Source organism: Panulirus ornatus, chromosome 2 (assembly GCF_036320965.1).
Source record: "Panulirus ornatus isolate Po-2019 chromosome 2, ASM3632096v1, whole genome shotgun sequence".
Lineage (NCBI taxonomy): Eukaryota > Metazoa > Arthropoda > Malacostraca > Decapoda > Palinuridae > Panulirus > Panulirus ornatus.
This window is the reverse complement of record NC_092225.1, coordinates 45,744,132-45,771,834: the sequence shown is the minus strand read 5'-3', so window position 1 is coordinate 45,771,834 and position 27,703 is coordinate 45,744,132. Positions and strand designations below refer to the sequence as shown.

At 41.6% G+C, this 27,703-nt stretch overlaps 1 protein-coding gene across 1 annotated transcript in view; it reads left to right on the top strand.

Moving 5' to 3' along the window:
* The window catches only part of LOC139752188 (glutamate receptor ionotropic, delta-2-like), a 159,591-nt gene that overhangs the window by 117,165 nt on the left and 14,723 nt on the right, over positions 1-27,703 (top strand). The window contains exon 9 of the mRNA XM_071668160.1: positions 25,598-25,718. Within this exon, the coding sequence (XP_071524261.1) occupies positions 25,598-25,718 (121 nt within the window). The remainder of the gene's footprint in view (positions 1-25,597; positions 25,719-27,703) is intronic.

The following is a 27,703-nucleotide window of genomic DNA, read 5'->3' as shown; positions in this document are numbered from 1 at the left end:
ATCATTATCACAAGTAGCCATCATCACCAAAATTAACCGTCATCATACAAAGTAACCATTATCACCACATATAACCATCATCACCACAAATAGCCGTCATCAACACAAGTAACCATTATCATCATATGTAATTATCATCACCTCATGGAATCATCATCAACACATGTAACCATTATTACCAAATGGAACCATTATCACCACATGTATCCATCATAACCACATGTAACCATCATCACCGCATGTAGCCATCATCAAAACAGGTAACCATCATTAATACTATTGCAAGCATCATTACCACTACGAACCATCATCACCGCATGAAGGCTTCACCACCGCATGGAGGAATCATCACCTCACATAACTATCATCACCACAAGGAACCATCATTGCCACATGGAAGCCCCATCATCACATGTAAACATCATCACCACATGAAAGCATCATCATCACATTTAACTATCAGCACCACGAGGAACCATCATTGCCATTTGGAAGCATCAACTTCATATGTATCCATCATCACCACATGGAAGCATCAAAATCATATGTAACCATCATTACCACAAGTAACTATCGTCATCACATGGAAGCATCACCACCACATATAACCATCATCACCACAAGTAAACATCATCACCAAAATTAACCGTCATCACCAACATTAAACAATTATCACCAAATGTAGCCATCATCACCATAAATAACCGTCATCACCACACGTAACCATTATCTCCTTATGTAATCATCATCACCTGATGGAATCATCATCACCACATGAAACTATTATTACCAAATGGAACTATTATCACAACATGTATCCATCATCACCACATGTAACCATCATCACCACAAGGAACCATCATTGCCACACGGAAGCATCATCATCACATGTAATCATCACCACCACATGGAAGCATCATCCCCACATTTAACCATCATCACCAAGAGGAACCATCATTACCATGTGGAAACATCAGAACCACAGGTATCAATCATCACCACATGGAAGCATCATCATCCTATGCCACCATCATTACGACAAGTAACCATCATCATCACATGGAAGCATCACCACCACATATAACCATCATTACCACAAGTAACCATCATCACCAGAATTAACCGTCATCACCAACAGTAAACCATTATCACCACACGTAACCATCATCACCACAAATAACCATCATCACCACAAGTAACAATTATCACTTTATGTAATCATCATCACATCATGGAATCATCATCATTACATGTAACCATTATTACCAAATGGAACCATTATCACCACATGTGTCCATCATCACCACGTGTAACCGTCATCAACACATGGAACCATCATCAGCACAAGGAACCATCATCATCACATGGAAGCAGTATCACCACATATAACCATCATCACCACATGTAACCATCATCGCCGCAAGGAGGCATCATCAACACATTCAACCAATATCAACATATGTAACCATCATCACCATATGTAACCGTCATCATGAAATGAAAACATTATCATCACATGCAACCTTCATCACTACATGGAGGCATCATCACCACATTTGACCATCATCACCACAAGAGCCATGCTCACCATATGCAACCATCATCACCATCTGCAGCCGTCATCATCACATGGAAACATCAACATATGCATGCATCATCACCAAATGGAACCATTATCACCATATGGAACCATCATAACCACAAGGAACCATCAGCAGCACATGGAACCATCATCACCATAAGTAACCATCATCACCCAATGGAACCATAATCACGACATGTAACCTTCATCACCACATGGAACCATCATCACCACATGTAGCCATCATCACCAAGTGGAACCATCATCACAATATGGATCCCTCATCACCAAATATAACCATCGTCTCCACATGGAACCATCATCACCAAAAGGAACCGTCATCACTGCATGTAAACATCATCACCAAATCTAAACATCATTACAAAACAGTAACCATCTTCATCATATTTAGCTATTATCACCTTAGGTAACCATCATTACTACTTGGAGCCATCATCATGAAAAGGAACTATCATCACCGCATTCAGCCATCACCACTGCATGGAGGCATCATCCCCACATGTAACCATCATCATCAAAAAGAACCATCATTACCAAATGGAAACATCATCATATGTAGCCATCATCACCACATGGAAGCATCATCACTACATGTAACAATCATCATCAAAAGAAACCATCATCATCAAATGGAAGCATCATCACCACATGGAAACAGCATCACCACATAGAACCACCATCACCGCAAGTATCCATTATCACGACATGTAACCATCACCACCACATGTAATCATTAACACCACATGTAATCATCATCACCATATCTAGCCATCATCACAGCATTGAGGCTTCATCACAACATAGAGCCATCATCACCACATGTAACCATTATCACCACATGGAACCATAATTACCATATATATCCAACATAACATGTAATCGTCATCACCACATGAAACCATCATCACCAATCGTTACCATCATTACCATATGGAAGCATCCTCACCACAAGTATCCACCATCACCACACGTAGCCACCATCACAAGATCCATCATCACTAAGTGGAACCACCATCACGATATGGATCCATCATCACCAAATATAACCATCGTCTCCACATAGAACCATCGTCACCACAAGGAACCGTCATCACTAAATGGAAATATTATCACCACATGTAACGATCATTACCATATGGAACCATCATCACCAAAAGTAACCATCATCACCACATGTAGCCATCATCACAACATGTAACCATCATTACTACTATTGGAACCATCATTACCACTACTAACCATCATCACTGCATGGAGGCATCACCACCGCATGGAGGCATCATCGCCTCATGTAACCATCATCACCACAAGGAACCATCATTGCCACATGGAAGCACCATCATCACATGTAAACATAACCACCACATGGAAGCATCATCACCACGTTTAACCATCAGCACCACAAGGAACCATCATTGCCACAAGGAAGCATCAACATCATATGCATCCATCATCACCACATGGAAGTATCATCACCATATGTAACAATCATTACCACATGTAACCATCATCATCACATGGAAGCACCATCACCACATATAACCATCATCACCACAAGTAGCCATCATCACCACAAGTAGCCATCATCACAGAATTAACCGTCATCACCGAAATTAACCATTATCACCACATGTAACCATCATCACCACTAATAACCGTCATCACCACAAGTAATCATTATCACCATATGTAATTATCATCACCTCAAGAAATCATCATCACCACATGTAACCATTATTACCAAATGGAACCATTATCATCACATGTATCAATTATCACCATGTATAACCATAACTACTACATGGAACCATCATCACCACAAGGAACCATCGTTACCACATGGAAGCATCAACACCACATGTATCATTCATCTTCACATGGAAGTATCATCACCATATGTAACCATCATTCCACAAGTAACCATCATCATCCCATGGAAGCATCATCACCACATATAACAATCATCACAAGTAACCATCATCACCAAAATTAACCTCCATTACCAAAAGTAACCACTATCACCAAATGTAACCATCATCACCATAAATAACCGTCATCATCACCAGTAACCATTATGACCATATGTAATTATCATCACCTCATGTAACCATTATTACCAAATGGAACCATTATCACCACATGTATCCATAATAACCACATGTAACCATCATCACAGCATATAGCCATCATCACGGCAGGTAACCATCATTACTACTATTGGAACTATCATTACCACTAGGAACCATCATCACCGCATGGAGGCATCACCACCGCATGGAGGCATCATTACCTCATATAACCATTATCACCACGAGGAACCATCGTTGCCACATGGAAGCACCATCATCATATGTAACCATCATCACCACATAAAAGCATCATCACCACATTTAACCATCAGCACCACAAGGAACCATCATTGCCACATGGAAGCATCAACACCACGTGTATCCATCATCATCACATGGAAGCATCATCACCATATGTAAAAATCATTACGATAAGTAGCCATTATCATCACATGGAAGCATCATCACCATATATAACCATCATCACCACAAGTAACCATCATCACCGCATGTAGCCATCATCACAACAGGTAACCATCCATACTACTATTGGAAACATTATCACCACAAATAACCGTCATCACCACAAGTAACCATTATCACCATATGTAATCATCATTACCTCATGGACTCATCATCACCACATGTAACCATTATTACCAAATGGAACCATTATCATATCATGTATCCATCATCACCACATGTAACCATAATCACCACATGAAACCATCATCACCACAAGGAACCATCATTGCCACATGGAAGCATCAACAACACATGTATCTATCATCACCACATGGAAGCATCATCACCATATTTAACGATCATCAACATAAGTAACCATCTTCACCAAAATTATCCGTCATCACCAAAAGTAACCATTATGACCATATGTAACCATCATCACCATAAATAACTGTCATCACCACAAGTAAACATTATCACCATATGTAATCATCACCACTTCATAGAATCATCATCACCACATGTAACCATTATTACCAAATGGAACCATTATCACCACATGTATCTATCATCACCAAAAGTAACCATCATCACAGCATGTAGCCATCAGATCAACGAGTAACCATCACTACTACTATTGGAACCATCATTACCACCAGGAACCATCATCACCGCATGGAGGCATCACCACCGCATGGAGGCATCATCACCTCATTTAGCCATTATCACCGCAAGGAACCACCATTGCCATATGGAAGCATCATCATCACATGTAAAGATAATCATCACATGGAAGCATCATCACCACAAGTAGCCATCATCACAAAAATTAACCGTCATCACCAAAAGTAACCATTATCACCATATGTAACCATCATCATCACAAATAACCGTCATCACCACAAGTAATCATTATCATCATATGTAATTATCATCACCTCATGGAATCACTATTACCACATGTAACCATTATTACCAAATTGAACCATTATCACCACATGTATCAATGATCACCATATATAACCATAATGACTACATGGAACCATCATCACCACAAGGAACCATCATTGCCACATAGAAGCATCAACACCACATGTATCCATCATCTTCTCATGGAAGTATCATCACCATATGTAACTATCATTACCACAAGTAACTGTCATCATCCAATGGAAGCATCATCACCACATATAACAATCACCACCACAAGTAACCATTATCACCAAAATTAACCTTCATCACCCAAAGTAACCACTATTACCAAATGTAACCATCATCACCACAAATAACCGTCATCATCATCAAGTAACCATTATCACCATTTGTAATCATCATCACCTCATGTAACCATTATTACCAAATGGAACCATTGTCACCACAAGTATCCTTAATAACCACATGTAACCATCAATAACGCTTGTAGCCATCATCACGACAGGTAACCATCATTACTACTATTGGAACAATCATTACCAATATGAACCATCATCACCGCATGGAAGCATCACCACCGCATGGAGGCATCATCACCTCATGTAACCATTATCACCACAAGGAACCATCATTGCCACATGGAAGCACCATCATCATATGTAACCATCATCACCACATGGAAACATCATCACCACATTTAACAATCAGCACCACAAGGAACCATCGCTGCCACATGGAAGCATCAACACCACATGTATCCATCATCACCACATGGAAGCATCATCACCATATTGAAACATCATTATGACAAGTAACCATTATCATCACATGGAGGCATCATCAACATATATAACCATCATCACCACAAGTAACCATCATCACCGAATGTAGCCATCATCACAAAAGGTAACCATCATTACTACTATTGGAAACATCATCACCATGAATAACCGTCATCACCACAAGTAACCATTATCACCATATGTAATCATCATCACCTCATAGACTCATCATCACCACATGTAACCATTATTACGAAATGGAACCATTATCACCCCATGTATCCATCATCACCATATGTAACCATATCACCACATGGAACCATCGTCACCACAAGGAACCATTATTGCCACATAGAAGCATCAACGCCACATGTATCTATAATCACCACATGGACGCATCATCACCATATGTAACCATCATCAACAGAAGTAACCATCATCTCCAAAATTAACCCGTCATCACCAAAGTAACCATTTCAACCATATATAACCATCATCACCACAAATAACCGTCATCACCACAAGTAACCATTATCACCATATGTAATCATCCTCACTTCACAGAATCATCACCACCACATGTAACTATTATTACCAAATTGAACCATTATCACCACATGTATCCATCATCTCCAAGAGTAACCATCATCACCGCATGTAGCCATCATAACAACGGGTAACCATCACTACTACTATTGGAACCATCATTACTACTAGGAACCATCATCACCGTATGGAGGAATCATCACCGCATGGAGGCATCATCACCACATTTAACCATCAGCATTACGAGGAACCACCATTGCCACATGGAAGCATCAACACCACATGTATCCATCATCACCACATGAAAGCATCATCAGCATATGTAACCATCATTACCACAAGTAACCATCATCATCATATGGAAGCATCATCACCACATATAACCATCATCATCACAAGTAACCATCATCACCAAAATTAACCTCATCGCCAAAAGTAATCATTATCACCACATGTAACCATCATCACCACAAATAACCGTCGTAACCACAAGTAGCAATTATCATAATATGTAATCATCATCACCTCATGGAATCATCATCACCACATGCAACCATTATTACCAAATGGAACCATTATCACCACATGTATCCATCATCACCACATGTAACCATTATAACTACATGGAACCATCACCGCATGGAAACATCATCACCATATGGAACCATCATAGGCACAAGGAACCATCAGCAGCACATGGAACCTTCATCACCACATGGAACCATCATCACCACATGTAACCATCATCACCAAGTGGAACCATCATCACCATATGGATCCATCATCACCATATATAACCATCGTCTCCACATAGAACCATCATCACCACAAGGAACCGCCATCACTGCATGTAAACATCATCACCACATCTAACCATCATCACCACATGGAACCATCATCACAAAAAAGTAACCATCCTCATCACATGTAGCCATCATCACCACAGGTAACCATCATTACTACTTGGAGCCATCATCATCAAAAGGAACTATCATCACCGTATTCAGGCATCACCACCGCATGGAGGCATCATCACCACATGTAACCATCATCATCAGAAGGAATCATCATTGTCAAATGGAAACATCGTCATCATACGTAACCATCATCGCCACATGGAAGCATCATCACTATATGTAACCATCATCACCAAAAGAAACCATCATCACCAAATGGAAGCATCATTGACAGATGGAAACATCATCACCACATAGAACCACCATCACTCCAAGTATCCGTCATCACCACAGGGAACCATCACCACCGCATGTAATCATCAATACCACATGTAATCATCGTCACCATAAGTAACCATCATCACTGCATTGAGGCATCATCACCACATAGAGCAATCATCACCACATGTAACCATTATCACCACATGGGACCATAATCACCATTCATATCCAAAATAACATGTAATCGTCATCACCACATGAAACCATCATCACCAAACGTTACCATCATCACCACATGGAGGCATCATCACTACAAGTAACCACCTTCACCACACGTAGCCATCATCACAACAAGGATCCATCATCACCACATGTAACCATCACCCCAAGCGGAACCATCATCATCATATGGAACCATCATAACTACAAGGAACCATCAGCAGCACATGGAACCATCATCACCACATGTAACCTTCATCACCACATGGAACCATCATCACCATATGTAACCATCATCACCAAGTGGTCCCACCATCACCATATGGATCCATCATCACCATATATAACCATCGTCTCCACATGGAACCATCATCACCACAAGGAACCCTCATCACTACATGGAAACATCATCACCACATGGAAACATCATCACCATATGGAACCATCATAAGCAGAAGGAGCCATCAGCAGCACATGGAACCATCATCACTACATGTAACCTTCATCACCACATGGAACCATCATCACCACATGTAACCATCATCACCATATGGATCCATCATCACCATATATAACCATCGTCTCCATATAGAACCTTCATCACTACAAGGAACCGCCATCACTGAATGTAAACATCATCACCACATCTAACCATCATCACCACATGGAACAATCATCACAAAAAAGTAACCATCTTCATCACATGTAGTCATCATCACCACAGGTAACCATCATTACTACTTGGAGCCATCATCATCAAAAGGAACTATCATCACCGCACGAAGGCATCACCACCGCATGGAGGCATCATCACCACATGTAACCATCATCATCAGAAGGAATCATCATTGTCAAATGGAAACATCGTCATCATATGTAACCATCATCGCCACATGGAAGCATCATCACTACATGTAACCATCATCATCAAAAGAAACCATCATCACCAAATGGAAGCATCACTGACAGATGGAAACATCATCACCACATAGAACCACCATCACCCCAAGTATCCGTCATCACCACAGGGAACCATCACCACCGCATGTAATCATCAATACCACATGTAATCATCGTCACCATAAGTAACCATCATCACTGCATTGAGGCATCATCACCACATAGAGCAATCATCACCACATGTAACCATTATCACCACATGGGACCATAATTACCATTTATATCCAACATAACATGTAATCGTCATCACCACATGAAACCATCATCACCAAACGTTACCATCATCACCACATGGAGGCATCATCACTACAAGTAACCACCTTCACCACACGTAGCCATCATCACAACAAGAATCCATCATCACCACACGTAACCATCACCACCAAGCGGAACCATCATCACCATATGGAACCATCGTAACTACAAGGAACCATCAGCAGCACATGGAACCATCATCACCACATGTAACCTTCATCACCACATGGAACCATCATCGCCATATGTAACCATCATCACCAAGTGGTCCCACCATCACCATATGGATCCATCATCACCAAATATAACCATCGTCTCCACATGGAACCATCATCACCACAAGGAACCCTCATCACTACATGGAAACATCATCACCACATGGAAACATCATCACCATATGGACCATCATAAGCAGAAGGAGCCATCAGCAGCACATGGAACCATCATCACTAAATGTAACCTTTATCACCACATGGAACCATCATCACCACATGTAACCATCATCACCAAGTGGAGCCATCATCACTATATGGATCCATCATCACCATATATAACCATCGTCTCCACATAGAACTTTCATCACTACAAGGAACCGCCATCACTGAATGTAAACATCATCACCACATCTAACCATTATCACCACATGGAACCATCATCACAAAAAAGTAACCATCTTCATCACATGTAGTCATCATCACCACAGGTAACCATCATTACTACTTGGAGCCATCATCATCAAAAGGAACTATCATCACCGTATTCAGGCATCACCACCGCATGGAGGCATCATCACCACATGTAACCCTCATCATCAGAAGGGATCATCATTGTCAAATGGAAACATCGTCATCATATGTAACCATCATCGCCACATGGAAGCATCATCACTACATGTAACCATCATCACCAAAAGAAACCCTCATCACCAAATGGAAGCATCATTGACAGATGGAAACATCATCACCACATAGAACCACCATCACCCCAAGTATCCGTCATCACCACAGGGAACCATCACCACCGCATGTAATCATCAACACCACATGTAATCATCGTCACCATAAGTAACCATCATCACTGCATTGAGGCATCATCACCACATAGAGCAATCATCACCACATGTAACCATTATCACCACATGGGACCATAATTACCATTTATATCCAACATAACTTGTAATCGTCATCACCACATGAAACCATCATCACCAAACGTTACCATCATCACCACATGGAGGCATCATCACTACAAGTAACCACCTTCACCACACGTTGCCATCATCACAACAAGGATCCATCATCACCACATGTAACCATCATCACCAAGTGGAACTATCATCATCATATGGAACCATCATAACTACAAGGAACCATCTGTAGCACATGGAACCATCATCACCGCATGTAACCTTCATCACCACATGGAACCATCATCACCATATGTAACCATCATCACCAAGTGGTCCCATCATCACTATATGGATCCATCATCACCAAATATAACCATCGTCTCCACATGGAACCATCATCACCACAAGGAGCCACCATCATTACATGGAAACATCATCACCACATGTAACCACCATCACCACATGGAACCATCATCACAAAAAAGTAATCATCATATGTAGCCATCATCACTTTAGGTAACCATCATTACTACTTGGAGCCATCTTTATCAAAAAGAACTATCATCACCGCATGGAGGCATCAACACCGCATGGAGTCATCATCACCACATGTAACCATCATCATCAGAAGGAATCATCATTGTCAAATGGAAACATCGTCATCATACGTAACCATCATCACCACATGGAAGCATCATCACTATATGTAACCATCATCACCAAAAGAAACCATCATCACCAAATGGAAGCATCATTAACAGATGGAAACATCATCACCACATAGAACCACCATCACCCCAAGTATCCGTCATCACCACAGGGAACCATCACCACCGCATGTAATCATCAATACCACATGTAATCATCGTCACCATAAGTAACCATCATCACTGCATTGAGGCATCATCACCACATAGAGCAATCATCACCACATGTAACCATTATCACCACATGGGACCATAATTACCATTTATATCCAACATAACTTGTAATCGTCATCACCGCATGAAACCATCATCACCAAACGTTACCATCATCACCACATGGAGGCATCATCACTACAAGTAACCACCTTCACCACACGTAACAATCATCACAACAAGGATCCATCATCACCACATGTAACCGTCATCACCAAGTGGAACTATCATCATCATATGGAACCATCATAACTACAAGGAACCATCTGTAGCACATGGAACCATCATCACCGCATGTAACCTTCATCACCACATGGAACCATCATCACCATATGTAACCATCATCACCAAGTGGTCCCATCATCACCATATGGATCCATCATCACCAAATATAACCATCGTCTCCACATGGAACCATCATCGCCACAAGGAGCCATCATCATTACATGGAAACATCATCACCACATGTAACCACCATCACCACATGGAACCATCATCACAAAAAAGTAATCATCATATGTAGCCATCATCACTTTAGGTAACCATCATTACTACTTGGAGCCATCTTTATCAAAAAGAACTATCATCACCGCATGGAGGCATCAACACCGCACGGAGGCATCATCACCACATGTAACCATCATCACCAGAAGGAGCCATCATTGCCACAAAGAAACATCATCATATGTAACCATCATCACCACAGAAGCATCATCACTACATGTAACCATCATCACCAAAAGAAACCATCATCACCAAAAGGAAGAATCATCAACACACGGAAACATCATCACCATATAGAACCACCATCACCCCAAGTATCCATCATCACCACATGTAACCATCATCACCACAGGGAACCTTCACCACCATGAGAGGCAAGTGTTTTGGGAGCAGCTGAATGACTGTGTTAGTGGTTTTGATGCACAGGACCGGGTTATAGTGATGGGTGATTTGAATGCAAAGTGTAATCATCAACACAACATGTAATCATCATCGCCATATGAAACCATCATCACCGCATTGAGGCATCATCACCTCATAGAACCATCATGACCACATGTAACCATTATCACCACATGGAACCATAATTACCATATGTATCCAACATAACATATAATCGTCATCACCACATGAAACCATCATCATCAAACGTTACCATCATCACCACATGGAGGCATCATCACCATAAGTTACCACCATCACCACACGTAACCATCATCACAACAAGGATCCATCATCACCACATGGAACCATCATCAGCATATGGAACCATTTCACCTCATGGAGGCATCATCACCGCATGTAATCATCATCACCACATTTAATCATCATCACCACATGTAACTATCATCACCGCAAGAACGCATAATCACCACATGGAACCATCATCACCACAGGCAACCATCATCACCTCATGGAACCATGATTGCCACATGTAGCAACCATAACATGTAATCGTCATCAACACATGAAGCCATCATCACATGTTACCATCATCACCAAATGGAGGCATCATCACCACAACAACAACCATCACTACATGTATCCATCATCACCACAAGGAACCATCATCATCACATGTAATCTTCATCACCACATGTAACCATCATCACCACAGGGAACCATCATCATCACATGAAATCACCATCGGCATATGTAACCATCATCAGCGCATGGAGACATCATCATCACATAGAACCATCATCACAACATGTAACAATCATCACCACATGGAACCATAATTGCCACATGTATCCAACATAGCATTTAATCATCATCACTACATTAAACCATAATCACCCAAAGTTACCATCATCACCACATGGAAGGATCATCACCACAAGTAACCACCATCACCACACGTAACCATCATCACAACAAGGGACCATCATCACCACATGGAACCATCATCACCATATGCAACCATCATCACCTCATGAAGGCATCATCACCACAGGTAATCAACATTACCATATCGAATCATCATCACCACATGGAACTATCATCACTGCAAGAAGGCATAATCACCACATGACACCATCATTACCACATGTACCATTATCACCACATGGAACCATAATTGCCATATATAGCTAAAATAAAATGTAATCGTCATCACCACAAGAAACCATCATCATATGTTACCATCATCAACACATAGAGGCATCATCACAATAACCACCATAACCACATGTAACCATCATCACCACAAGGAACCATCATCACCACATGGAACCATCATCACCATATGGAACAATCATCACCACATGGAGGTATCACCACCACAGTTAATCATCATCACCACAATTAGCCATCATCACCACAAGTAACCATCATCGCCGCAAGGAGGCATCATCAACACATTGAACCATCATCAACATATGTAACCATTATCACCATGTGTAACCGTCATCACCAAATGAAAACATTATCATCACGCGCAACCTTCATCACCACATGAAGGCATCATCACCAAATGTAACCATCATCAACATGTGGAGCCATCATCACCACATGGAAACATCATCATGACATGTAGCCATCATCACCACATGGAAACATTGTCAACACATGTAACCATCATCACCATTTGGAAGCATCATCACTACATGTAAACATCATCACCAAAAGAAACCATCATCACCACATGGAAGTATCATCAACACATGGAAACATCATCACCACATAGAACCACCATCACCCCAAGTATCCGTCATCACCATATGTAACCATAATCACCACAGGGAACCATCATCACCACATGGAACCATCATCACCATATGTAATCATCACAGCACGTAACCATCATCACCGCATGGAGGCATCATCACTACATAGAACCATCATCACCACTTGTAATAATCATCACCATATGGAACCATAATTAGAACATGTATCCAACATAACATGTAATCGTCATCACCACATGAAACCATCATCACCGAGAGTAACCATTATCACCACATGGAGGCATCATCACCACAAGCAACTACCATCACCATACGTAACCATCATCACAATAACCATCATCATCACATGGAACCATCATCACCATATGGAGCCATCACCACATGGAGGCATCATCATCACATATAATCATCATCACCACATGTAATCATCATTACCACATGTAACCATCATCACCGCAAGAAGGCATAATCACCACATGGAACCATCATCACCACATTTAACCATCATCACAACATGGAACCATAATTGCCACATGTAGCCAACATAACATCTAATCATCAGAATATGAAACCATCATCATATGTAACCATCATTACCACATGGAGGCATCATCACCAAAATAACCACCATCACCACATTTAACCATCATCATCACAAGGAACCATCATCACCACATGGAACCATCATCACCATATGGAACAATCATCACCACATGGAGGCACCATCATCACAGTTAATCATCATCACCACAATTAACCATCATCATCACAGTTAATCATCATCACCACAATTAACCATCATCACCACATGTAACCATCATCGCCACAAGGAGGCATCATCAACACATTGAACCATCATCAACATATGTAACCATTATCACCATGTGTAACCGTCATTACTAAATGAAAATATCATCATCACATGCAACCTTCGTCACCACATGGAGGCATCATCACCACATTCAACCATCATCACCACATGGAGCCATCATCATGACATGGAAACAACATCATGACATGTAACCATCATCACCGAATGGAACCATCGTCAAGAGAGGTAACCTTCATCACCACAAGGAACCATCATCACCATATGGAAGCATCATCATCACATGTAGAAATCATCACCATATAATCACCACATGGAATCACCACATGGAAGAATCACGACCACATGTTACCAGCATCACCACATGGAACCATCATCACCATATGGAACCATCATCACCACATGGATGCATCATCATCACAGTTAATCATCATCACCACAATTAACCATCATCACCACATGTAACCATCATCGCCGCAAGGAGGCATCATCAACACATTCAACCATCATCTACATATGTAACCATCGTCACCATATGTAACCGTCATCACTAAATGAAAAAATCATCATCACATACAACCTTCATCACCACATTCAACCATCATCACTACATGGAGCCATCATCATGACATGGAAACATCATCATGACATGTAACCATCATCACCGAATGGAACCATCATCAAGGGAGGTAACCTTCATCACCACAAGGAACCATCATCACCATATGGAAGCATCACCACCACATGTAGAAATTATCATCATATAATCACCACATGTAATCACCACATGGAAGAATCATGATCACATGTTACCATCACCACCACATGGAACCATCATCACCTCATGAAAGTATCATCACAACCTGTAAACATCATCGTCACATGGAAGCATCATGACCACATGGAAACATCATCACCATAAGGAACAATCATCAACCCATCGGACTATTATCACCACCTGGAACCATCATCACCACATGGATTCATCCTCACCACATGGAACCATCATGACCACATATAATCATCAATACCACATGTAACCATCATGACCACATGTAACCATTATTACCACATGGGACCATCATCACCACTTGGAACAATCACCACTGTAACGAACCATCATCACTACATGACATCATCATCACCATATGCAACCATCATCTCCTCATGGAACCATCATCGCCACATGGATCCATCATCACCACAAATAACCATTATCAGTACGTGGAAACAACAACATACATAACTATCATCACCACATGGAACCATCATCACCACAAGGAACTTTCATTAACGCATGTAACCATCATCACCAAAGGTAACCATCATTATCAAATGGAACCATTTTCACCACAAGGAACCATCTTCACCGCATGGAAGCATCATCACCTCATGTAACCATCATAACCATATGTGAAAGTCATCACAACAATGAGCCATCATTACCTCATGGAAGCATCATCACAACATGTAACCACATCACCACATGGAAGCATCATCACCACATGTAACCATCATCACCACAAGGAACCCTCCTCACCACATGGAAGCATTATCACCATATGTAATCATCATCACCACATGTAACCTTCATCACCACATGTAACCATCATCACCACAGGGAACCATCATCACCACATGTAATCATCAACACCACATTTAATCATCATCACCATATGTAACCATCATCTGCGCATGGAGGCATCATCAGCATATAGAACCATCATTATCACATGTAATCATCATCACCGCATGGAACCATAATTACCACATGTATCCAACATAACGTAATCGTCATCACAAAATGAAACCATCATAACCAAAAGTTACCATCATCACCACATGGAGGCATCAGCACCACAAGTAACCACCATCACCACACGTAATCATCACCACAACAATGAATCATCCACACCACATGGAACCATCATCACCATATGGAACCATCATCACCACATGGAAGCATCATTACCACATGTAATCATCATCACATTTAATCATCATCACCACATGTAACCATCATCACCATATGGAACCATAATTACCACATGTATCCAAAATAACATGAAATCGTCATCAGCACAAGAAACCATTATCACCAAAAGTTACCATCATCACCACATGGAGACATAATCACCACAAGTAACCACCATCAACACAACCATCATCACAACAAGGAACAATCATCACACCACATGGGACCATCATCACCATATGGAACCATCATCACCACATGGAGGCATCATCACCACATGTAATCATCATCACCACATTTAATCATCATCACCACATGTAACCATCATCACCGCAAGAAGGCATAATCACCACATGGAACAATCATCACCACATGTAACCATCATCACCACATTGAACCATAATTGCCATATGTAGCCAACATAACATGTAATCGTCATCACCACATGAAACCATCATCATATGTTACCATCATCACCACATGGAGGCATCATCACCAAAATAACCACCATCACCAAATGTAACCATCATTACCACAAGGAACCATCATCACCACATGGAACCATCATCACCATATGGAACCATCATCATCACAGTGGACGCATCATCACCATGTTAATCATTATCACCACACTTAACCATCATCACCACATATAACCATCATCGCCGAAAGGAGTCATCATCAACACATTGAACCATCATCAACATATGTAACCATCATCACCATATATAACCGTAATCACCAAATGAAAACATTGTCATCACCTGCAACCTTCATCACCACATGGAGGCATCATTACCACATGTAACCATCACCACTATACGGAGCCATCATCACCACATGGAAACATCATCATGACATGCAACCATCACCACCGCATGGAAGCATCGTAGATAGAGGTAACCATAATCACCACAGGAACCATCATCACCACATGGAAGCATTATCACCACATGTAGAAATCATCATATCATCACCACGTGTAACTATTATCACCGCATGGAAGAATCATGACCACACGTTACCATCATCAACACAAGGAACCATCATCACCACATGGAAGCGTCATCACAACATGTTAACATCATCATCACATGGAAACATCATAACCACATGGAGACATTATCACCACAAGGAACAATCATCACTACATGGAACGATTATCCCCACATGGAACCATCATCACCACATGGAACCATCCTCACTACATGTAAGCATCATGACTACATATAATCATCAATACCACATGCAACCATCATGCCCACATGGAACCATCATCACCACATGTAACCATCATCACCACATGGGACCATCATCATCACTTGGAATCATCATCAACGTAACGAACCATCATCACTACATGACCACATCATCACCATATGTAACCATCATCCCCTCATGGAACCATCATCACACTTGGAAACATCAACACATGTAACCATTATCATCACATGTAATCATCACCAAATTTAATCATCATCACCACATGTAACCATCATCGCCGCAAGAAGGCATGATCACCACATGGAATCATCACCACATGTAGCCATCATCACCACATGGAACCATAATTGCCATATGTAGCCAACATAACATGTAATCGTCATCACCATATGAAACCATCATCATATGTTACCATTATCACCACATGGAGGCATCATCACCACATGTAACCATCATTACCACAAGGAACCATCATCACCACATGGAACCATCAGCACCATATGGAACCATCATCACCACATGGACCCAACATTACAACGAGGAACCATCATCACCACATGTAACCATCATCACCGAAGGTAACCATCATTATCATATGGAACCATTTTCATTACAAGGAACCATCTTCACCGCATTGAGGCATCATCACCACATGTAAGCATCATAACCACATGTAAACATCATCACCACAATGAAGCATCATTACCTCATGGAACCATCATCACCACATGTAAAAATCATAACCATATGGAAGCATTGTCACCGCATGTAACCATCTTCACCACAAGGAAACCTCATCACCACATGGTTGCATTATCACCATATGTAATCATCATCACCACCAGGAACCATCACCACCACATGGAAGTATCATCAACACATGAAAGCATCATCAACACATGGAACCATTATTACCAAAATTAACCGTCATCACTACATTTAACCATCATCACCACAAGGAACCATCATCACCACATGTAACCTCCATCACCACATGTAACTATCATCACCATATGAAGTCATCATCACCAAATGGAACAATTATCATCACATGTAACCATCATCACTACAAGGAATCATCATTACCACATATAACCAACATCACGACATGTAATCATCACCACATGAAACTATCAACATCACATGTTATCATCATCACCACATGGAGGCATCATCACCACATGTAACCACCATCACCACATATAATCATCATCACCGCAAGGAACCATCATCACCACAAGGAACCATCATCACCACATGGAGCATCATCACCACATGTAACTATAATCACCACATGTAGCCATAAACTCAGCAAGGAGGTATCATCACCACATCAAACCATCATCACCACATGTAACCGTAATCACCACATGTAAGAGTCATCACCATATGAAACCATCATCATCATATGCAGCCATCGTCACAACAAGGTAGCATCATCACCACATGTAATCATCATAACATGGAAGCATCATCACAATATGTTGCCATCATCACCGCATGGAAGAATCATCACCAAATGTAATCATCATTAACACATAGAACCATCATTATCACATGCAACCAACATCACATGTTATCGTCATCACCACATGAGACCATCAACACTACATGTTACCATAATTACCACATGCAGGCATCATCACCGCATATAACCACCATCACCACCTGTAACCATCATCACCACAAGGAACCATCATCACCACATGGAACCATCATCACCACATGTAACCAACATTACCACATGTAACCATCATCATCACATGGATCCATCATCATCACATAGAACCATCATCATTACATTGAATCATCATCTCTACATGTAACCATCATCGCATGTATCCATGATCACCACATAGAACCAACATCACTGCATAGAAACATCATCACAGCAAGGAACCATCATCACCACATGGAACCATCATCACCAAATGTAACCATCATCACCGCATGGAACAATCATACTACAAGGAACTATTATCACCACATGGAGGCACCATCACCACAAGTACCAATCACCACCACATTTAACCATCATCACCGCAAAAAGGCATCATCACCATATATAACCATCATCACCACATGTAACTATCATCACCACATAAAAGAGTCATCACCACGAGAGACCATCATCGCCACATGTAACAACCATCACCACAAGAAAGCATCCTCACCACATGCAGCCATCATCACATGGAAGCATCATACCATATGTAACCATCATCACCGCATGGAAGCATCAACACATGTAACCATCATCAGCACATAGAAACATCATTACCACATGTAACCAACATCAAAGATAATCGTCATCACCATATGAAACCATTATCACCACATGTTACCATCATCACCATATAGAGGCATCATCAGAGCATGTAACCACCATCACCATCTGTAACCGTCATCACGACAAGAAACCATCATCACCACATGGAACCATCATCACCACATGTAACAGTCATCACCGCTTGTAACCATCATCACATGTAACCATCATCACCACATGGAACTAACATCACCACATGGAAACATCATTACCACATGCAACCAACATCACATGTAATCGTCATCACCAAATGAAACCATCATCACCAAATGTTACCATCATTACCACATGCAGGCATCATCACCGCATGTAACCACCATCACCACCTGTGACCATCATCACCACAAGGAACCATCATCACCACATGGAACCATCATCACCACATGTAACCAACATTACCACATGTAACCATCATCACCATATGTAACCATCATTGCATGTAACCATAATCACCACATGGAACCAACATCACTTCATGGAAACATCGTCACCACATGTACCCATCAGCACCACATGTAACCATCATCACCGCAAAGAGACATCATCACCACATGGAACCATCATCACCACATGTAATATCATCACCACATGTAAGAGTCATCACCACATGAAACCATCATCATCACATGCAACCACCATCACCACAAAAGAACCATCATCACCACATGTAACCATCATCATAACATGGCAGCGCCATCACCACATGGAAACATTATCACCACAAGGAACCATCATCGCCATATGGAACCGTTATCACCACATTAAACCATCATCACCACATGGAACCATCATCACCACATGGAAACTTCATCACCATATGTAAACATTATCACAACAGGTAATCATCATCACCACATGTAACCATCATCACCACATGGAATCATCATCACAACATGTAACCATCAACACCACATGTAACCATCATCACCACAAGGAATCATCATCAACACATGGAACCACCATCGCCACATGTAACCATCATCACCACATGGAACCATCATTACCACAAGGAATCATCATTACTACACAGAAATATCACAACTTGTAACCATCATCACCGCATGGAACCATCATCACCACAAGGAACCATCATCACCCTAAGGAACCATCATCATCGTATGGAGGCATCATCACCACATTTAACCATCATCACCACAGGAATCCATCATTACCACATGGAACCATCATCACCACATTTAACCATCATCACCACATGTAACCATCATCACCACAAGGAACCATCCTCACCATATGGACGCGTCATCAACACATGCAAACATCATCACCACATTGAAAAATCATCACGACATGTAACCGACATCACCACATGGAACCATCATCACCATATTGAAGCATCATCAACACATGCAAACATCATCACCATATCGAAAAATCATCACGATATGTAACCGACATCACCACATGGAACCATCATCACCACAAGTAACCGTCATCACCAAATGTAACCATCATCATCACATTTAACCATCAACGCCACTTATTACTACCATCAGCACACGGAACCATCATCACCACATGTCGCCATCACCACCACATATAAAAATGATCACCACTTGTAACCATCATCACTAAATGTAATCGTCATCACCACATGTATTCACTGTCATCACATGTAATTATCGTCATCCCATGCAGCCATCATCATCGCCTGTAACCCAGATAACCACAAGGAACCATCATCACCACGTGGAAGCATCATAAACTCATGGAAACATCATCACCACTTGGAACCATCATCACCCCACGTATCCGTCCTCACCACAAGTAACTATCATCACCACAAGGAACAATCATCATCCAATGTAACCATCATAAACACATGTAATCATCACCACATGGAACCATCATCGTCACATATAACCATCACCACATGAAACCATAGTTACCATATGTAACCAAAATAACATGTAATTGTCATCATCAAATGAAATCAGCATCACCACAAGTTACCATCATCACTACATGGAGGCGTCATCACCACAAGCAACCACCATCACCACATGTAACCATCATCACCACAAGGAATCATCACCACATGGAACCATCATCGCCACATATAACCATCATCACCACATGGAGCCATAATTACCACATGTAACCAACATAACATGTAATGGTCATCATCACATGAAACCATCATCACCAAATGTTACCATCATCACCACATGGAGGCATCATCACTACAAGTAACCATCATCACCACATGTAACAATCGTCACCGCAAGGAACCATCATCACCACATGGAACCATCATCACCATATGGAACCATCATCACCACATGGAGGCATCATCATCACCACCACATGTAATCATCATCACCGCAAAGAGGCATCATCAACACATGGAACCATCAACACATGCAACCATCATCACCATATGTAACCGTCATCACCGAATGAAACCATTGTCATCATATCCATCCATCATCACCATATGTGACCACCACATGTAACCATCATGACTACCTGGAACCATCATGACCACATGGAATCATCATCACCATATGTAACCATTATCACCGCATTGAAGCATCATCACAGAGGTAACCATCATCAACACAAGGAACCATTATCACCACATGGAAGCATCATCACCATATGTAAAAATCATCACCACATAGAAGCATCACCACCTGGAAACATCATCAACACATTCAACAATCATCACCACATGGAACCGTTATTACCACATGGAAGCATCATGACCACATCTAACCATCAACACCACACATAACCATAATCACCACATGTAACCATCATCACCACATGGGACCATCATCACCACATGAAACCATCATCAACACAACGAACCATCATCACTAAATGAAACTATCATCACCACATGTAACCATCATCATCACATGGAACCATTATCACCACAAGGAACCATCATTACCACAAGTAACCATCATCACCACATGTAACCATCATCACCACATGGAACCTTTATCACCACATGTAACCATCATCACCACATGGAACCATTATCACCACATGAAACCATCATCAAAACAACGAACCATCATCACTACATGAAACCATCATCACCATATGTAACCATCATCACCACATGCAACCATCATCACCACATGGAACCATCATCACCACATTCAACCATCATCACCAAAAGTAACCATCATCAGTACTTGGAAACATCATCGTCACATGTAGTCATCAGTCACCACAAGGAACCATCATCACCGCATTTAACAATCATCACCACAGGTAACCATCATTGCCACATGGAACCATTATCACCCCAAGGAACAATCTTCACCGCATGGAGGCATCACCACCACATGTAACCGTACTAACCATACCTAACCATCATCACCATAATGAACCATCATTACCACATGGAATCATCATCACCACATATAACCATCATCACCAAATGGAAGCATTATCACCGCATGTAACCATCATCACCACAAGGAATCATTATAACCACACAGAAGCATTATAACCATATGTAACCATCAACACCACAAGGAACCATCATCACCACATGGAAACATCATGAACACATGGAAACATCATCACCACATTGAACCATCATCACCAAAAGTAAACGTCATCACCACATATAACCATCATCACCACAAGTGACCATCATCACCACAAGTGACCATCATCACCACATGGGGGCATCATCACCACAAGTAGCCATCATCACCACATGGAGGCATCATCACCATATGAACAATTATCATCACATGTAACATCATCACCTCATGGAACCATCATTACAACCTGTAACCAACATCACCATATGTAATCTTCATCATCACATGAAACCATCATCACCACATGTTACCATTATCACCACATGGAGGCATCATCACCACATGTAATCACCATCACCAAATGTAACCATCATCACATATGTAACCATCATCACCACATGACACCATCATCACCACATGTATCTATCATCACCGCATATACCCATCATCACCACATACAACCGTCATCACCATATGGACAATTATTACCACATGTAACCATCATCACCACGTGGAACCATCATTACTACATGTAACCAACATCACCACATGTAATCTTCATCACCACATGAAACCATCATCACCACATGTTACCATTATCACCACATGGAGGCATCATCACACATGTAACCACCATCACCACGTATAACCATCATCATATGTAACCATCATCACCATATGACACCATCATCACCACAAGTATCTATCGTCACCACATATAACCATCATCACCACATACAACCGTCATCATCACATATAATCATCATCACTCCATATAACTATCATCACATATAACCATCATCATCACATGTAACCATCATCACCACATGTAAACATCATCACCACATGTAACTATCATCACCACATATAACCGTCATCACCATATATAACCATCATCACCACATGACACCATCATCATCACAAGTATCTATCATCACCACATATAACCATCATCACCACATACAACCGTCATCACCACAAATAATCATCATCACTACATATAACTATCATCACATATAACCATCATCATCACATGTAACCATCATCACCATATGTAACCATCATCACCACACGTAACTATCATCACCACATATAACTGTCATCACCATATATAACCATCATCTCCACATATAACCATCATCACGACATACAACCATCATCACCACATATAACCATCATCACCATATGTAACCACCATCACCATATATAACCATCATCAACACATAAAACCATCATCACCAAATAAATCCGTCATCACAACATATAACCATCACCACATATAACCATTATCACAACATATAACCATCATCATCACATATAACCACCGTCACCACACATAACCATCATCACCATATATAACCATCACCACCACATATATCTGTCATCACCATATGTAACCACCATCATCATATATAACCATTATCAACACATAAAACCATCATCACCACATAAAACCGTCATCACAGCATATAACCATCATCACCACATATGATCGTTATCACCACATATAACCATCATCACCACACATAACCATCATCACCATATATAACCATCATCACCACATATAACCATCATCACCACATATATCCATCATCACCACATATAACCATCAACACCATATATAACCATCATCACCATATATAACCATCATCACCACATACAACCATCATCACACATATAACCTTCATCACCAAATGGAACCACCATCACCACATGTAGCCATCATCACAACATGTAGCCATCATCACCATATATGACCATCATCACCACACATAACCATTATAGCTACATCCAACATCATCACCACGTATAGCCTTCATCACCAAACATAGCCATCATTACCACATATAGCAATCATCACCACATATATCCATCATCACCACATATAATCATCATCACCACACATAACTATGTTCAAAATAACAATAGTGGTACTAAGTAATGGTTATGACCACTTTCAGGTTGGGCAGGATAGTGCAGGTTGGACTGGTGAGCAAGTGGGTCAGAGATGAGGTCACCAACATGGAAAACATCATCACACAAGATGACGTTTCCCGTTCTCTATCGCTCGACCACCTGCAGGCATGTATCCCACCTGCCCGTAATATATCTGGTACCTCTCCCACCTATGGGTACAGTATCTAATACCTCTCCCAATTCTGGGTACAGTATATGGTACCTCTCCCACCTGTCGGTACAGTGTCTATACCTTTTCCACCATGTGGGTACAGTATCTGAACCTCTCCCACCTGTGGGTACAGTATCTGAACCTCTCCCACCTGTGGGTACAGTATTTGAACCTCTCTCACCTGTGGGTACAGTTCCTGGTATCTCTCCCACCTGTGTGTACTGCATCTGGTACCTCTCCCACCTGTGGCTACAGTGTCTATACCTCTCCCACCTATGGGTAGGTACAGTATCAAATACCTCTCCCACCTGCGGGTGCAGTATTTGTACCTTTCCCACCTGCGGGTACAGTATATGGTACCTCTAACACCTATGGGTACAGTGTCTATACCTCCTCCAACTGTGGGTACAGTATCTAACACCTCTCCCACCTGCGGGTACAGTATCTGTACCTCTCCCAACTGTGGATACAGTATCTGGTACCTCTCCCAACTGTGGGTACAGTGTCTATACCTCTCCCGCCTGTAGGTACAGTATGTAGTACCTCTCTCACCTGTGGGTACAGTTGCTGGTACCTCTCCAACCTGTGGGTACAGTATCTGGTACCTCTTCCACCTGTGGGTACAGTAAATGTACCTCTCCCACCTGTGGGTACAGAATCTTGTACCTATCCCACCTGCGGGTACATTGTCTAGTACCTCTCCCACCTGTGGGTACACAATCTTGTACCTATCCCACCTGCGGGTACAATGTCTAGTACCTCTCCCACCTGTGGGAACAGTATCTGTACCTTATCCACCTGTAAGTACAGTATCTGATACCTCTCCCACCAGCGGGTACAGTACTTTTACCTCTCCCATCTGTGGGTACATAATCTAGTACCTCTCTCACCTGTGCGCACAGTATCTGTACCTCTCCCTCCTGTTGGTACAGAATCTGTACCTCTCCCACCTGTGGACACAGTGTCTGTAAATATCCCATCTGTGGGTACAGTGTCTGGCACTTCTCCCACCTGTGGGTACAGTATCTGCACCTCTTCCACCTGTGAGTACAATATCTCGTGCCTCTCCCACCTGTGGGTAAAGAATCTAGTACCTCTCCCACTTGTGGGTACAGCATCTGTACCTCTCCTACTTGTGGGTAGAGAATGTAGTACCTCTCCCGCCTGTGGGTACAGTATGTAGTACCTCTCCTACCTGTGAGTACAGTGTATGGTACCTCTTCCACCTGTGGGTACAGTATCTAGTACCTCTCCCACCTGTGGGCACGGAGTCTGGTACCTCTACCACATGTGGGTACAGTATGTATACTTCTCCCACATGTGAATACAGTATTATGTACCTCTCCTACCTGTGGGTACAGTATCTGTACCTCTTCCACTCTAAGTACGGTATCAGTTGCCTGTCTCACCTCAAGGTGTGTATCCTGTTAGTGTTACTACGGCCATTGTTACTATAGCAGATGACCTGTGTATCCTGCCAGTGTTACTATAGCAGATGACGTGTATTTCCTACCAGTGCTACTATAGCAGATGACGTGTGAATCCTGCCAGTGTTACTAACGCAGATGACGTGTGTTTCCTGCCAGTGTTACTATAGCAGATGACGTGTGAATTCTTCCATTGTTACTATAGCAGATGACCTGTGTATCCTGACCGTGTTACTATAGAAGATGACGTGTGTATCCTGCCAGTGTTACTATAGCAGATGACCTGTGTATCCTGCCAGTGTTACTATAACAGACGACGTGTGAATCCTGCCAGTGTTACTATAGCAAATGACCTGTGTATCCTGCTAGTGTTGCTATAGCAGATGACGAGTGTTTCCACCAGCTTTACTACAACATGTGACCTGTGTATCCTGCCAGTGTTACTATAGCAGATGACGTGGGTTTCCTGACAGTGTTACTATAGCTTGTGACGTGTGTATCCTGCCAGAGTT